The sequence below is a fragment of the Branchiostoma belcheri genome, unplaced genomic scaffold (genome assembly GCF_001625305.1).
Source record: "Branchiostoma belcheri isolate BF01 breed outbred unplaced genomic scaffold, Haploidv18h27 scaffold75, whole genome shotgun sequence".
NCBI lineage: Eukaryota > Metazoa > Chordata > Leptocardii > Amphioxiformes > Branchiostomatidae > Branchiostoma > Branchiostoma belcheri.
This window is the reverse complement of record NW_017804409.1, coordinates 1338863-1355179: the sequence shown is the minus strand read 5'-3', so window position 1 is coordinate 1355179 and position 16317 is coordinate 1338863. Positions and strand designations below refer to the sequence as shown.

General features: G+C 42.0%; 3 protein-coding genes across 3 annotated transcripts; 1 reads left to right on the top strand and 2 right to left on the bottom strand.

Moving 5' to 3' along the window:
• Window positions 1–2453: 2453 nt before the first annotated feature.
• Window positions 2454–6698, top strand: LOC109485377 (hydroxyacid oxidase 1-like). The gene is made up of 8 exons (XM_019788934.1): window positions 2454–2599; window positions 3700–3851; window positions 4171–4420; window positions 4714–4874; window positions 4983–5074; window positions 5599–5757; window positions 6025–6094; window positions 6234–6698. Exons 1-8 carry the CDS (start codon window positions 2454–2456, stop codon window positions 6341–6343), a joined length of 1140 nt encoding a protein of 379 aa, XP_019644493.1. The 3' UTR covers window positions 6344–6698.
• A 794-nt stretch (window positions 6699–7492) lies between these two features.
• Window positions 7493–9444, bottom strand: LOC109485376 (baculoviral IAP repeat-containing protein 2-like). Its single transcript, XM_019788933.1, has 3 exons — window positions 9232–9444; window positions 8389–8662; window positions 7493–7845 (listed from the first exon to the last, which is right to left on the bottom strand). The coding sequence occupies exons 1-3, from the start codon at window positions 9442–9444 to the stop codon at window positions 7625–7627; spliced, it is 708 nt and encodes a 235-aa protein (XP_019644492.1). The 3' UTR covers window positions 7493–7624.
• A 702-nt stretch (window positions 9445–10146) lies between these two features.
• On the bottom strand, window positions 10147–13075 carry LOC109485375 (E3 ubiquitin-protein ligase XIAP-like). Its single transcript, XM_019788932.1, has 2 exons — window positions 12991–13075; window positions 10147–11585 (listed from the first exon to the last, which is right to left on the bottom strand). Exon 2 carries the CDS (start codon window positions 11200–11202, stop codon window positions 10147–10149), a length of 1056 nt encoding a protein of 351 aa, XP_019644491.1. The 5' UTR covers window positions 11203–11585; window positions 12991–13075.
• Between the last annotated feature and the right edge of the window lie 3242 nt (window positions 13076–16317).

Genomic DNA, 16317 nt, shown 5'->3' with positions numbered 1-16317 from the left:
TACCTAGTCCCATCCTCATGTCTGAGGGTCGGGGACTATGGTGGCATCCAGTATCAGCCTCCTCCACTCTCTCCTATATATATATATATATATGGAGACAATATATATAATCGTTATATAAAGTATAACGATTCTATTGCAAATGCAAAGCGGATCACTTGCTGCCACCCGGCACATGCTGGGTCACCTTCAGCTTCAACCTCCCTATTAATCACATGTCAAAAAAAAAAAAAATGATGACTATTCTTCTACATATATGTTAAAACTTATTAAGTGATATTAGGTTTGTACGACGTAAGATTGTCATAGTTGGTAAGATTGTAAGATTGTAAATATCTAAATTTGTTGAATTCGAACCAAATTGATATCATATTAATCTGTAGATTCCGATATGATTGTAATTTGTCTTTCCATACTATTAATTAATGATTTATATTGTAAACAAACATCATAATTCAGCCCTGTATGTCAAGGCTGCGAGATATGTTGTTGATACGTTGATACAAATAAACCAATAAATAAATAAATCCCACCTACCACGCAACCAAAGAAATTATACAGACAGACATACAAACTCGCCACCAAAAGCAATACTTCTGTACCCAGATAAATGTGAATGGAATTGGCGTAGGAGTCCTGGAAGATTATCCCCTTAAGGGGCTAAAGGACATCCCAATAAAATGAAACTGAGAATGATAACCTTAAACGTAACAACGAGAATACCATTGGAAAGAAAATGACGTCACAAACCCTTGGCGGTTACCATCTCCACGTCAAGATGAGCCAATCGCTGCATGGCTGTTGACGCAATGGCTACCGGGAAATCTAACCTCGTAGCCAAAACGGTTACTGCGGTGTCCCGGATGGACACGTCACGGATCTTACGAGGGATGAGAGTCATGAGACGGTATCTGAGAAAAGTTTTTCTTTTTTAAAAGTTCAAAGTTAATTTGCAAATTCATGCCCAAGGCGAATTGCAATACGACACAATATATGGAATATATTGCAAGTTCAAGTATAGTGCAAGTTCTGTTGTATGACTTCTTTTTGTTTTTTCTTCTTGATTTTCTTGATTTCTCTTCATTTTTACTGTGTTCTTGTCAGCGGTCTAATCAATTAAGTTTAAACCTTCTTGATCTGATTCATGTTGTTACTCTTGAACGTGAATAACTTGATGATTGAATTCTGTCTGTTTTCAATTCATTTTAGAATTAATACTAGCCAATGTAAGGTTTGAATCACGAGGGATAAAACAAACGAACGTGTAATGATGTAAATTAACCAACAATACGTCAGCCCTCGCTCCGACGGTCCACCTTCGAAGCCTCAAACAACTTGAAACTCCCCCTGGCGAAAGCTGTGTGCTAGCTATTCAAAAACATGTACATATGTATTTGCAGTATTTTCTTTCAATGAATGGTGACTGCCGTCAATTGTTCAGTTGAACTTGTGTTACACAACCTCCTGATACCAGTGGCTGTGGTTACGTTAAGAATGCAGTGTATTGTTTCTATAGACTGAGACCAAGGACATAATACACAGATAATATATGTATAATGTCCTTGCTGAGACTGATGTCGGAACGGTAATGATATTCATGATCGATTCCGCTTATCGTTTGAAAGCGTCCAAATTGTCCTGATAAGTCTGTCCTGCGCCCCTCCGTCTGCTGAAGAAATGCCAGGCAAAGTCAGAAAATTTCTTGCGTGTTTCCTTCTCAAAGTCCAAGACACATGTTAGCTCAGAACGCAGCCCTTCCGCCATGTTGGAATTTTTTGTCAATGATACAGCAGCAGAAGCAAGTCTAAATTCAACATTGGTTTGTGGGGGGTGGGCCGGTGGTGTTTCTTCTCTCTTGTACGGTGCCCTCTATTTCGATGACCCCGAAAGTCAACAATAGGTTACCCATTGCATATTGCTGGACAACGTCATATGATGGCTTACCCTACGGTTAGGCCATGTTGATTTGATTAGTCTGGTTCTCAATTCCCAAGGGGGCTATCAAATGAACTCCATCTTTGGGGAACATGATCACACCCCCTCAGTGTATCAGCCCTGGGAAGGGGGGTAGTTTTTCCTCAACATCAACCAATCTATCTACTAGTAGAAGGAGTTTGGCTAGTGTTTTCAGAAAATATCACTGTTGTAAGAAACAGAGGCGAGCAGTAGAAACAGATACCCCCTGGTCCCGGGCCGGGGTTCGAACCCACGACCTCCCCACCACCAGCTCTAACCACTCGGCCAAAAAGGTCTAGACCCATCGGCCGGGCCAGTTGGTAGCGCCTCTAAACCCCCACTGTTACACTGTGTGACCCGGAAGTATAACATGACCGGCGACCTTGAACATCAACTCCCGGGACAGGAACTGTCGGAAGCCCGCCGCACGTAGTCGTGAAGCCGCCCGGTCCAAGGTATTAAACTCCGAGTCAGGGTCCTGTCAAGTCAAGACAACGATGGACAGGCCTCCCCGGGCTCCCCTCCCCACAGTCGTAGACATAGAGCAGTCTGCTCGCGAGAAGTTGTCGGAGTTTGCCTGGGGGTACTACAGTCATCCTGAGGACGGACAAACGTACCGGGATAACATTGAGGCCTTCAAGCGGTAAGCCGGGGGTTCGTTATGCAGGAGTTCGTTATGCAGGAGTTCGCTGTGCAGGAGTTCGCTGTGCAGGAGTTCGCTGTGCAGGAGTTCGCTGTGCAGGAGTTCGCTGTACAGGAGTTCGCTGTGCAGGAGTTCGCTGTGCAGTTCACCGGTTCATGATTAGAATCAGGTGGGAGGGTTCAGAGTCACAGTCAGGGTCACGTAAGGAGGGTGACCAGTGGTAGCACATGCGGGGAAGGGCCAGTTTGCATTTTTTGGGGTTATTGTTTTTGATAATTTTTTCCTGGTGGAATCTTGAGTCAATTTTGGCAGTTTTGCAGGCAGGGAGGTCAGACATGTATTTTACTTTTCAAATCCAGAAAGAAATGGTGACCTTTGCCATTGGTGGTGGTATAGAATTACATGTTTTGAGATGGAGTTTTCCAGCACTAGACGTGTGATTCCATGCTGCAAGTTCAAAGGTCAGCGTTTCTTTACATTCAAAAGGCTGTAGCACTTTAAAACGCATGCAGGAGTCGAATCCTGGCTTTTTCCAAAAACGGCAACTTGACATGTTTACCTGTCCAGTGGATGGAAGTTTTAATACCTTGGAATACTGGTAAGTGTACTTTGACGCCTGTTTTTGTTCCTTGTTTTGTACGTCTGTGCTACTGTTCCCTCCTCGTAAGAGGCTGAGGACATAGGATTCTGGGGAGGGACCAGTTAATGCGCAGAAAGGGCATTTTGTACGATTCATTAGTGGACATATTTTTCAAATAATAAAAAAAAATGACCAGGATTCAAGTTTGGACTTTGTTGCCAAATTCCATATATTTTGGTGGAAAATTTACTGTCCGAAGCAACTACAAATTTTGAAATATAGGGGAACAAAGGACTATAAGAAAAAAATATCACAAACATCTACATCTATGTAAGTAGTGGGCAGTTGGCCTATTACTAGGGCAAATATCCAGAAGTCGCGGGTTTCGCACTGGGTAACAAGTGCTGAGAAAAAAGACTTTTGTAAACTTGCAGGCTCTGTGTGTCAGAGATTTCGTTCATCCGAGACACTATATTTTTGTTTGTTTATTTGTTTGTTGGTGTCGTTCCACCCCCCTCAGATACCGCCTCATCCCACGGAACCTCCGTGACGTGTCCATCCGGGACACCTCCGTAACGGTACTAGGTACCCGGATGGATATCCCAATAGCCATTGGGCCAACTGCCTATCACCGATTGGCTCACCCTGACGCGGAATTGGCAACCGTCAAAGGTAGGTTATAAGCATATAAGCATTATGTAAGCATAAACGTTTTTGTGATCCAAAATTCTGGTATAACGGTTTGAGATAGAAATCATTTTTATAGATCAGTAGTTGTTTCAAGCCACCACAAAAATTGTCAGTGGATTTTGGCCACCATGAGGGAGGATATACAACGTATAGAGAGACATCACTCACTCGTGAACTAAGTCTCCTGACCAATTATTTACCCTACTTTTTCCCAAAGTCTGCAATCCACGACCCCTTCGGAAAGCCTGGTGGAGTCTAATATTTTCCTGATTATGACGGACTAAAAACGGTTTCTCTCCAGGCGCCGCTGCCATGAACACAGGGATGGTGCTGAGTTCCTGGGCTAACCACTCCCTAGAGGAGGTGGCTGAAACGACCCCTCCCGGGATCCGCTGGTTCTACATGATGTTCTACAAAGACCGTGGTCGCATGAAGCGTCTGCTGGGTCGGGCAGAACGCGCGGGGTACACCGCCATATTCCTCACAGTGGACCAGCCTTTTTTCAGGTTTAATATTGACCCAAGGCCTGTGACTTTTCCTGTTCCTATTAGGTAATTTACGTTTCATTTATTAGAAAAAAAAACTACAACAGAGTGTGTTTTCAAGGACACCTTATAGCACATACATCAATGACATACTAGTAAGTAGGGCAGGTATGTACATGTAAGTCCTACTGTAGCATGGGATTTTGGTTGTACTTTCCAGTTGCCACTTTAAATGATTGTGTTGTGCATTCGTCACAGAAACACAAAGCTGGTATTATGGATTTGCGGTGGTACATAGTTACCACACGCCGGCACATGCTGGCCTTTTGCGGCATTTCTTTGTCTTTTTGTTTTACTAGACTTCCTAACATTTTCGACGAAGAACCGCCCCATGCTCCAGGTAGTGTGGAGCACCTGGAGTATTTGAGAGCTGCACTGAAGCAACCGGCGACGTGGGACGACGTGCAGTGGATCAGAGACAACACCCGCCTGCCTGTTGTCCTGAAGGGCATTCTGTCAGGTAGAAGGAAACAGTTTCTCGTATATACGCACTGCTGACACAGATGTTTCTTATCTTATCAAGTTTTATTGTCCCATATCTTATGGGTGTGTTGTATCTGTCATGCAGTCGAAGACGCCAAGATGGCCGTGGCGTGCGGAGTAAACGGGATCTGCGTGTCTAATCACGGCGGGAGGCAACTGGACGGCGTGCCGGCAACTGTACGTGAGGATAAACCTTATGTAACATTAGGCTGTTACAAAGTTAATTTGCTGGTCATTTCTTTACAACGTGAGTTGAATCAACCCTAGTCTAATGCAAATAAGTGCCATTCAGGAAGTAGAGGTGCCAAAAATATGACTCCTTATGAGCGTGTTGCCATGTTTGTTTATATTCTGGTATTTTGTGGTGGTGTCACAAACTGAATATTCCTTGTGTTTGCTGTTGTTTGTGCTAAGCATTAATGTCGACAACATGTCATAAATGTGGGATAATTGCATATTGAATATGTTCTTACCTACAGCTTACTATCAGTCACTCTGAACTTCTTCGATAGGCTGATCGAGTGAGACGTCGTTTACAGATACCTTTGACCCAGTGTTGGCGTCACACTTTCGAGAAGCCACGTGTCAAATCTCTGCGTCTGTCTATTGAAGAAGACCAGAGTGACTGGTCGAGAGCTTTTAATAGGTGAAAACAATTCTTTGTGTCGGAAGAAAAGTTCTAACTTTAAACATTTCTACAGATTGACGTTCTACCGGACATCTTCCGTGCGGTTGGCGGTAAGGCGGAGGTTTACCTGGACGGAGGGATCCGGACTGGGACGGACGTGCTGAAGGCCTTGGCGCTGGGAGCCAGGTGTGTGTTCATCGGCAGGCCCGCACTCTGGGGACTGGCACACAACGTAAGTAGTGGTCACCGTTAGTCAGTAGTTACTGTAAACGGCATGAGTATCAGGTGTGGACGTGGACGGAGGTATCCGGACTGGGACGGACGTGCTGAAGGCCTTGGCGCTGGGAGCCAGGTGTGTGTTCATCGGCAGGCCCGCACTCTGGGGACTGGCACACAACGTAAGTACGACAAACATCTATACTTTAATACACTATCCACCGTTTCCCATTCCCAGTACTGTATATGTGCATCTGCATCAACACTGCCTCTTTCTCTGCAGGGTGCAGAAGGAGTTTCACAGGTTTTGCGGATTCTACGAGACGAATTTAGTCTGGCCATGGCGAGGGCAGGTAGGGAATACCCTTTTTGTCACGATCTGTGGCACGTAGCCGATTTATAGAGTAATTTTCTTGTTTTGAATTACAATCAAAATTCTCGATAATATCTGATTAAATCCTAACCAAGCTTGCGATTCTGTGCTATTTTCAGGATGTGCCAAAGTAGCCGATATCACTTCTTCGCTTGTGGTCCACGAGTCGTACTACCTTTATAGACAACACTGGCGACTTAACATAAAGAACCTTAAATCTAAATATTAATCAACATAACAGTACAACTGGGGCTTGTAGTCATATTTAAACAATTTCCATTGTGTAATAAGGAATACATTAATAACACAATAGAAGTAGTGATTGGTCTATTTATTTATTTCAAAAATAAAAGGCGCAAGTAAAAATTTCTTACAGTTATTTTCAATTATTTATACTTTACAATTTTACAAAGTGTCTAAAAGGGTCATTGGGATAAGAATTTTTACACTTTAACATATTGATTGTATGAACTTCAAGATTATTAAAATTACAATTAAAATACATATTATTTATACGAAACATATATATACCGAGTTATTTTCATTTACAATGGAAATAATACATTCAACATCATGCGGATAAACGTTAAAAGTACATTTTCATTCGTGAAAAGTACATTTTCATTTCACATTACAATGATAAAGATTTGTACTTTTTACCGTGCCGATTTACCTTACTGGCGGTACATGCATATGCTACCTTTAAAGTCAGATGTTTGCAATTCAATATGCATGTCCAGAGTGTGTTCATCACCCAGTACCCCAATAGTTGTGTCCTTTTCTATTCCTACTTACGAAATCAACATAAAGTTCCATCAAATAAGATCATTCGTATCAGGAATATGTTGCAGTTTAGTAGATTATTATAATTATATTATATCATAATTATTTAGAATAGTAGTAATTTGTCTTTTTCCCTATTTACTGGAGTACAAGTTGTTTCAAAAGGTTAATGTGCATTGATTTTTGTTTACTTGATCAAGAAATAACTGGATTTGGTAACTCAAAGTACAGTCTAGTGTTGACGTTGTTATTGAGGGGGGCGGTTATACTAGTACTAGTATTTGTTTTTGTATCTATATCTCTAAGTAAGGCCACACCGACTTAATTTTATGGATGACATCCGCGCGCGCATTGATTTTCGCCTGTTCTCAAAAAGAAAAAAAGATGACGTCCTCCGAGGCTCTGGCCTGGCTCGAGGCCTAGGTAGTCCATGGTAGTTAGCGACAATATAGAGCGACAATGGTAACTCTCTCTGGAGGACGGCACCCAGGCTACCGAAGCTCCACGACTCAAGAACGTTACGTACAGTGCCGATTCATAAATTCTGCAAAGCGCCAGCATGTGCCGGCTTGTCGTATACTGCAGCAAATTCACAATACTAGCTTTGTGTTCCTGTGGTTTAGTATTTGTATTTTTGGCCGGAATTTTTTTTATTCGCCCGCGCGCACTAGTTTGGACGTCTTCGAAGGATGTCATCCATAAAATTAAGTCGGTGTGGTGTAACAATTTATGCCAGAAATGCGCGCTGAACCCTCTGGAACAGCGCCCTACACAGCGGACAGCGGCGTCCCCTGATCCTCAGCATGTTGGCACAGTGTTCGCAGCAGCAGAGATGTCCACACGGGATGAACACCATACAGGCGTCCTCAGACAGACACACCTTACACTGCCTCTCTTCACGGAGACGGCGTAACTCACGCTCCATGGTCTCAGGATCCAGAGGTTGTTCTGCAAATGGACAGATTATTAAAAAATCAACATAATTGTCGACATCTTTAGAATTATATACATTTGTCTATGCAATATCTTGATTTCTACGGTTATGATCATGAACTATAGTTTGCTTCCAATTACGTTTTATTAGTAAGTCAATTGGACGGTATTTGAATTTGATTCCGGATAATGACTTGGTTTTGGCAACTTGGTTTTGTAATTTACTACTTTTGTTCGTTACAGTATATATGTCATATTATGTGTTATTATTTGTCAACATTGTGTTTTCAGTTAATTCTAATCAATTTCTGTATAGACCTCACAACCTACGTTATGTTACGTATGTCCAATGACTCTTTGAAAAATGAATGGGTTGGGAGACTTTAGCAGTAATATAGTCTTTTGTTGTTTGTTGGGATATGAAAAACTTGGGGAAATATTGGCGACTTCTTTGAATAACTTTTTTCTTTCACAATCGTAATGTGGACACTGACAGATAAAATGCATTTCATCGTCCACTGCTCCCTTATACTAGTAATAGATTTCTACGAGCCTTACCATCCATAGGTGGTAGTCGAGCGGCGGGTGCAGGAGTAACAACAGGCGCATTTTGAAAAGCGAAAGGTGGTTCTTCCTCCAGCTCTTCTGGGGGTGGGTAATATGGAACCTCCTCTTGTGGTAGGAGTGCAGTTAAAAGTTCTGTTGCGGATGTGAAAGGCCGGTTGTGTCGCTGCCACTGGTTGTGGACGACAGCTTGTATCCTGTCCTCGTCGAAGCCCATTTCGAGAATAGTTTGAATGATACTTGTTTCGATCCCCCAACGATACTGTGGCTGTTATTTGTAGGAAATAGACAAATTTGTATCAAACTTAAGGCAAGGAAGATTATTAGACCAAAGGAAAGGAAGTAAATGATCAATATACAAACAATGCAGATGTTTATACAAGTCACAGGGGGGCAAAGTATAAAAGCTCCCTTTGATATCAATATTATCATGTTCGGTGTCTGTTTTGAAGGCATCCAATGCAATCAATGCCAGGGGGGCAAAACTTGATTGTAAGTCACTTTCTGGTCATTCGTTTAGTGTAGAAATTGAATTAACCCTAAGCCATAACATTCTGATATCTATAACGCAAAGATGCGATGATGCTGACGAAAAACGGTTGCTTGTTTTGTACCTTAGGCTGGTTCTAGCTATGTATGGGTGATACCTAAAAAATAAAGAGACGCCTTGCGTAGCTTGTTTCTGGGCTAAAATCCTGGTTTCAAATCCTTCAAATATGAAATGATGTGCGAAGAAATGGCAGTAGAACGTAAACGTATACCAGACAGATTTCCTCAGGTTATTTTATGTTTTGCCGCCTTGAAATTGCATTGGATGACTTTGAAGTGAAGACCAACCTGTTGCACGACGGGAGGACGGCGTGTCCTGATGTCCCGGATGTAGTCCATGCCCTTGTTCATGATGACGTAGCCGCACTCCGGCCCGTACCACCGCGCATGCTCCTCCCAGGGGTCATCGTCCTGCTGCCAGTCCTTCAGTCCGCCCTCGCACCAATAACAGCGGACATGGTCGGCAACGTCTGCGGACAGAGTGAAGATATTTTCCTTCATCACGTCAAAACGGACTATGCATAATTTCATAAGGGTAGTTGCCTGTTTAAAGTGAAAACTTTTGTTCCAACAAAAAAGGTAAATGTTCTCACCTAGAGCTTTCGACCAGTCACTCTGGTCTTCTTCAATAGACTGACCCAGTGAAACTTGTCACGTGGCGTCTCTGAAGTGTGACGTCAACATGGGGCCAGAGAAACCACGTGACAAGGCTCACTGGGTCAGTCTACTGACGAAGGCCACAGTGACTGGTCGAAAGCTCCAGGTGAGAACATTGCCCTTTTGTGTTGGAACAAAAGTTTTACCTTGAAAGATGTACCAACTGTTTATATAAATTCATTTTAGTGACGCTGGTGATAAAGAAGAGTGGCGAATGTCACTCGAAGCGACCTGATCCAGATGTAATCTCTAATTTATCCAGTAGTAGAGTTAAGTTTGTCTTTGAATATTGTTACCTAGATGTCTAGCAGATCTAGATATCTAACATCGTCTACCAGATACCTTTGACCTAGTGTTGACGTCACACTTCCAATAAGCCACGTGACAAGCCACACTGGGTCAGTCTACTGAGGAAGACCAGAGTGACTGGTCGAAAGCTCTAGGTGAGAGAACTTTTTGTGTTGGACCAAAAGTTTTAACTTAAAACATGTAACTACCAACACAGATGAACTTTCATGATAGATGTCTAGCCTTCATCAACGCACTTTATGATACTAGAAGATACTTACAGGTATATAGAAATCCTGCCCGTGCTAGCCTCAGTGGTGCCATGGGAGAATACCTCGGCCAGTTGTGGAAGGTGGACAGTCGACTGTCCTCATCCGCAAAATCTGGCATCCTTGGCCACTGTCGGTCTATTGGTAAAGCATATGCTGATGTGGTTCCAGGTCCGGTTCTTGATTGTGTTGAAGGTTGCTGACTGGTTTGGCTGGTAACAATATTTTGAGCCGTACTCGGACTGCTTGTTGGCGGAGATGCTTGTTGTGATGTGGCTCCAAGTTGGACATTTGCGGTCGCCTCTCCGTTGACGAAGGGGCAGTGCGGGTAGTGCCGCTGGTGTTCTATAAACGGATCGTCGCCCGCTTCCCACTGGTGTAGAACACCTCCACAGAACGCACACTCTACTCTGTCTCTGTAGCCAAGGTAGAAGAAACCTTCCCTTGCAAGATCTTCTGGTGACACGGGTACATCGCTTGGCCAGTCAAAATAAGTGGTAAGCCGATCTCTTTCTGTGTTCAAATTTCTCGTCTGGTATTGGTTAGAACCTACCGTAAATCTTGTTGTATCCTGACGTCTTGGTGGTTGATCACTGCTGATTCCGTCCACTTGGTCATTGGTAGCAAACTCGTGGTGGCCATTGACATGGAACGAAGGAGACGCAGTACATACTGACGAATCAAAATTGAAACCTTCTGTTGGAGATAGATGTTTGACGTTGTAATCATCCTTGTGTAGTGTGTGGGGGCCTGCTCCTGCTTCTATGAGTGAATGGCCCATCTTTGCCGTCTTCCCAAGCCCATACTTCCCATTATCTGATAGATTTCTGTCAAATTTGCCATCTACTTGTCTGTTCATCAGGCGATGTTCAGCTATCAAATCGTTTCTATCATCACAGTTCATGTTTCTTCTCTCGTCATTTGCTGGTTGTCCAACAGGGCAACCTTTTAGAGACTCTCTTTCATTTGGCCTGTTATTGAAATTTTGTTGATGCGATCCATGATGGCTTTCACTTCCAGTCTCTTCGTTCTGTCCTCTTGCCATTTTTTTTCTTTTTTGTGTTGTCAGAAAATCGTCGATACTTGACAAAACTTTAAAGTTCCTTTGAAGATATTCAAAGAGCCCCTGAGCAGATTATTCGTTCGATAATAGTGACGTACAGGTAGCAGCAAATTTTCTCAAATAAAGGTGATTCTAAGATTCTTTTGGTTGTATCATCAGTCCGGGCCACTCTGTGGCAATGGGGTACGTAATGATAGAAGAAAGAAAACCTCCAGAAGGTAGATCTTTTTCTTTGTGGTGTAAAAACCTTGACGGTATCACTTTAGGATCCAGCTTCTCACCGCAAAGTGCACTTGTGACCAAGTTATACATCACCTCGCACAATCATCCAGAAAACGCAGAGGATATTCCTTGCGTTTTGACACCTATGGGCGCAAAATAGAATTATGAGCTGAAAAATGCATAATCAAGATGATCATTTGCATTTAAAAAGAGTACAAATTTTATCATATCCTACTAAAAGGTCCACTTTTTGGTCCACTTTTTATCTAAAGGTCCAAGCTTTTTCTCAGTAAAAGATCGACTGATTCGTATCACCAGCGGGGCTGGAATTGTAGACTGCTCATTATATCATTGAATTAAAAGTTATCTCTGATATTTTTTTTTAATTTGAAATCCTCTCCAAAATGCAGGAAATGCCATTTCAGAACGTTCATGTTTCAAAATTTTCCGGGGGAGCATGCCCCCGGACCCCCCTAGGAACCTTCGGCGCTCGCTGGTCCCATCAAGCAGTGTCACCTTTCAGGAAGTGCAGAACTCCGCGGTTCCGAAAGACGGCGCTTTATTCCGGTCGATCAGGTTACCAGTATTTCTGTTGACACTGGGTTAAAGGTTAACCGCCTCCCCTGGCTATGTATAAAGAGTACAACTACATGTATTGTCAACAACGCATTCATCTGTCGGGGAAGCGGCATAGAAAGGAGCCTTTTTAGAGAAACGACAAAGAAACAAAGGAAAACACACAACCAACGCTAGGAAGGCCCAATATTTTTCTCAAATGAAATATATCAGTTGAATATATTTACTTTAAAACACGAGCAGCCTTCTAGCCCCGGGTGATTTCCATATGCACACCTTTGTTTACGACATTTGATACGTGGGGTTTTGTTACTCATATTGTTGTGTGCCACACAACACGTAGTATGGCTACTTGCCAACTGGCCTTAACTTTGAATCATGCAACCGTTAAAACTATGACTCATCTCAACCCCCACTCCTTAGCACCATAGAAACTGGCACTCCTTCGGTGTGAAACTAAGGTCGACTGGTACTTAGTACTAGTATGCTCGTATAATCCTGAGGTGGAACAACATTCGTAAGACCTTCGCCTGCAAGATGGCCTCCGAAACTTTGGAGGGCATTCCCTTACAGCGTTCAGAAAATACGTCCCTTCCCCTCTTCTTGTCGCAGAAACAGGAACAGCACAAAAACTAACAAACACCCTGCAAACACAGAAAATGTGTAAAAAGAGAAGTCCCCTCGAACGTAAAAAAACGGCAACGCTGTGGCCCGTTGTCTGTAGTGAGAATCGTGAACGACGGTAGTGGTGAGATGATTATTCCAGATACAACTACAAATTAAAGGTTACATCTACGGTACAGCTGAAATTTAAAACAAGACAAAATCCACGGACAAGTTAACGATCTTGCTGCTACACCTACTAGTAGCCGACCCAGCCGACGTTACTTGTTCTATTCAGGGACGGTTGACCCCACGGTGACCCTTGGTTGGTATTTAGACGAAAGAAGACTACTTCAGTACTAGCCTTACCTGTTAAATCTAACGTCTGAAACCCCTGATGCACCTCTGTCTCCCGTCTCATCCACCATTACCGCGGCCAGTAACGGGAAATGCGATGACGCATGTATTTTTTCTTCGAAGGGGCTTTCCATTGTTCATGTTCGACGCGGGTATGCATGGGGTTTCCGTACGTCATGAAAGTATTTGCTTCCATTATCTTAAAGCTCTTTCATCGTGTTTTTGTAGGTTCAAAGTGTAATAATGATGTAACTCAAGTTTTAACGTGGTTTAGATTTAATCAAAGCAAACCAAAGTTGACAATAACTGATTGAGTAGAAATTAGAAGACGCTGTGCCCTACTTATACAAGTCTGAACATGTACGTATCACTCTTGTTGGCAGCACATCAGCTATTGATTGACTCATGTGAACGCAATACCCGCTGGTGTGGACAAGTTATTAATGTTTCATCATCTTCATGTGTAGAATAGCCGTCACTCCTACTTTACGTCATAAAGATTAACATATATAAAGGTGCGAGAAAACTTGGTTGAAATATGGTGAATGATGATATCGATATGATCCACAGTTGATTTTGTCTAGATAATTCCCCGGGTTAAGAAAGTTTTTTTTTGCTTGTGTTAAAGCTGCATTACACAAAAAAGTACATTTATGGGCATTTCGGTACAATATAAATTGAATCAGCCCTACCACATTGCAACTTTTACAAAGTATGTTTTAATCCACTTCTATGTATTATTAAGTGACGTTGAGGTGCCAAAATATGACGCCTTACGAATGTGTTTACAATTTGAATACACAGCTACCAGTCATGTTTGTTTACATTCTGGTATACGTAGTTTGTGGTGGCACCACAAAATACGTACACCCTGTGTGGGCTGTTTTAGTGCCAATCAAAAATGTAATAAATGTGAGATAATGATACAAACGTTGAAAGTGGAATAAAATTACAATCACACGACGAAGATTTTTTTAATTTGTAGTGCAAATGTTACATATTCATTACATATTGTTACATATTTAAAAGGACGTTTAATGTGACCTATATTGAACGTGTATCGTGCTTTTTCGTAAACACAACACTGTGTGCTCAGGTAATAATCTTTTTTCCTGTCTATCATGTATTGTTAAGAATGGTGTATGAAAAATCCACCCACTTATAATTAGTAGAACATAACGTAGAGAAATATTGTGATCTTGATCAGACTAGTTAAATATTTCTGTAAAAATATATACATCATGATAGTTAAAAAGTTCATTTTATATTAGATCCATAGATTTTGTACCTGAATCAGTAAATTTGAAGTTTCGTAGTACTGTTCATTAAATCAATGGACGCCATTTTGTGACTCGGGTCTTCCTACATGCTTTATTTGCTGAGTTCCCTGATTAAACATTTGCTATGGATGCTGTCTCTTTGTTAAGTAGAGATTCACTCTAATTCGAATATAAAATATTGAACAGTTTTACGAATATGAACAACTGAAATGAATTGGAAGCTTCGCGAAGACCAGCGAGCAACAAAATACAACCCAAAAATTATGACCTCGAGCATGTCGATACCCAACAACAACAGTTCAAAACCTTTCTGTAATGCGGTGCCTTTTGCCCCCTTATTGTGCACACCTTTGAGTTGCTTACAGTCCCTTCACCTATGACTGATGGGGAAATGTTTTGATCGACCTACCTGGCAACTAGAAGTTAACAGGTGAAAGCATCGGCAGTAGTGAAGAAATCGATGGCTGCTTGAGTCGTGGTCCCGGGCATGATTACAAAGGGTATTCCCCGGGGAAAGTCCCACATACCTGACAGGTACATTTAAATGAAGTAGAAACATTCAGATTTCTTATGAAACCTGACAAATCATGTATTATTAGTTCTATATGCTCGTACATCTATAACTGCGTCAAGAAGCGAGAAGAAGTCGAACATGTACATAGTAGACCACATTAGTATGTATAGTTTAAGTGTAATTGCTGTATCCTTTTCCTTGTCTATCCATGACCTGTACTTAGCTTGTTAGAGCACAAATGTACAATAAAGGTCTTTCATTCATTCATTATGTTTCATCACTTATTTTGTCTATACTGTGAATGTGAAGACGACAGACAGGCGAACTGCCGATGATGATGATGACTGGTTTATTTGCAATGTCTACACACATACACCATTACAGGTTTACCTGCCTGGGTTTGGGGAATGAGACAGAGCACTTTTAACTCCCTTTTCAAATGCATTATACGAGTTCAATACATTCAATAACTCGACTTCCTCTTGTATCGGCTGTTGAACTGTGTAGCAATAACTCTGCACTTTAACACAATATACTGTTCTTAAATCTGGACGTGGTGTAGCATAACTGCGTGACGTTGGCCTTTGTTCTTACTTCTCTGCCATGTAATCGTCGGGGGCAGCCAACTAGAGAAGGTGAGGGATTTAGATATAGACAGTGCAGAGTTCGCACAGACGTTATAACCGTATTACAGCGTCTCAGCATGGAGGTAGAAAAAGATTCTACCTCCATGGTCTCAGGTACACGGTCAGGGGAGTACATGTAAGTGACAGCTGCTCTAATACTAACATAGTTATGCTGTCAACACAGCTATGCTGTCATAGCTAACATAGTTTCTTACTAGAATTCATTCTACACAGCCTCTTTTGTACTAGCCTGGGTACCATCCCCAGTAGTATATTCGCAAACTCTATAACTGGTTATAGAGTTTGCGAATATACTACTGGGGATGGTACCCATGCTACTTTTGTACGGCTTCCATATGTACTTTGAATATACAATAGTTTTGCCAGGATGCCACACAGGAATATTCTAACAATGGCCGTACCACAGAAAACAAGCGTTAAGTCATCATTGTCAGATAGAGGTCCAGTACCATATATATATAGAGCCCACCGTTGCAGTGATGTTACAGAATGCAGTAAACAAAAACGTAAAGTCAAGTATATAAAGTCAAAGGTAAAAGCATTTTCTATTCTGTCTAAACACGATAGGGCAGCAGTGTCGCTAATGTTCTATAAGGCCATGTTGATTTGATTATATGGATTACATCCTCTGAGAACCCCAAAACTGATGCGAGCGTGCGAATAAAAAGTTTGGCAAGAAAAATTTGCCTTCATTATGAAATCTACGTGGTCATGATGGTTGAATATTTGACCAAACATACAGAGTATGCACGGTAGTACATGTAGTACTTTAATACATAAAAATCGCAAACTCCCTAAACTGGTAGGGGAATCCGTTGTTACCATAACGTTGTTACCTCCATACCTGCTTGAAGATTATTAAAACATGGAGGTTTTAAAGGAACAAGGTCGTGCAAAT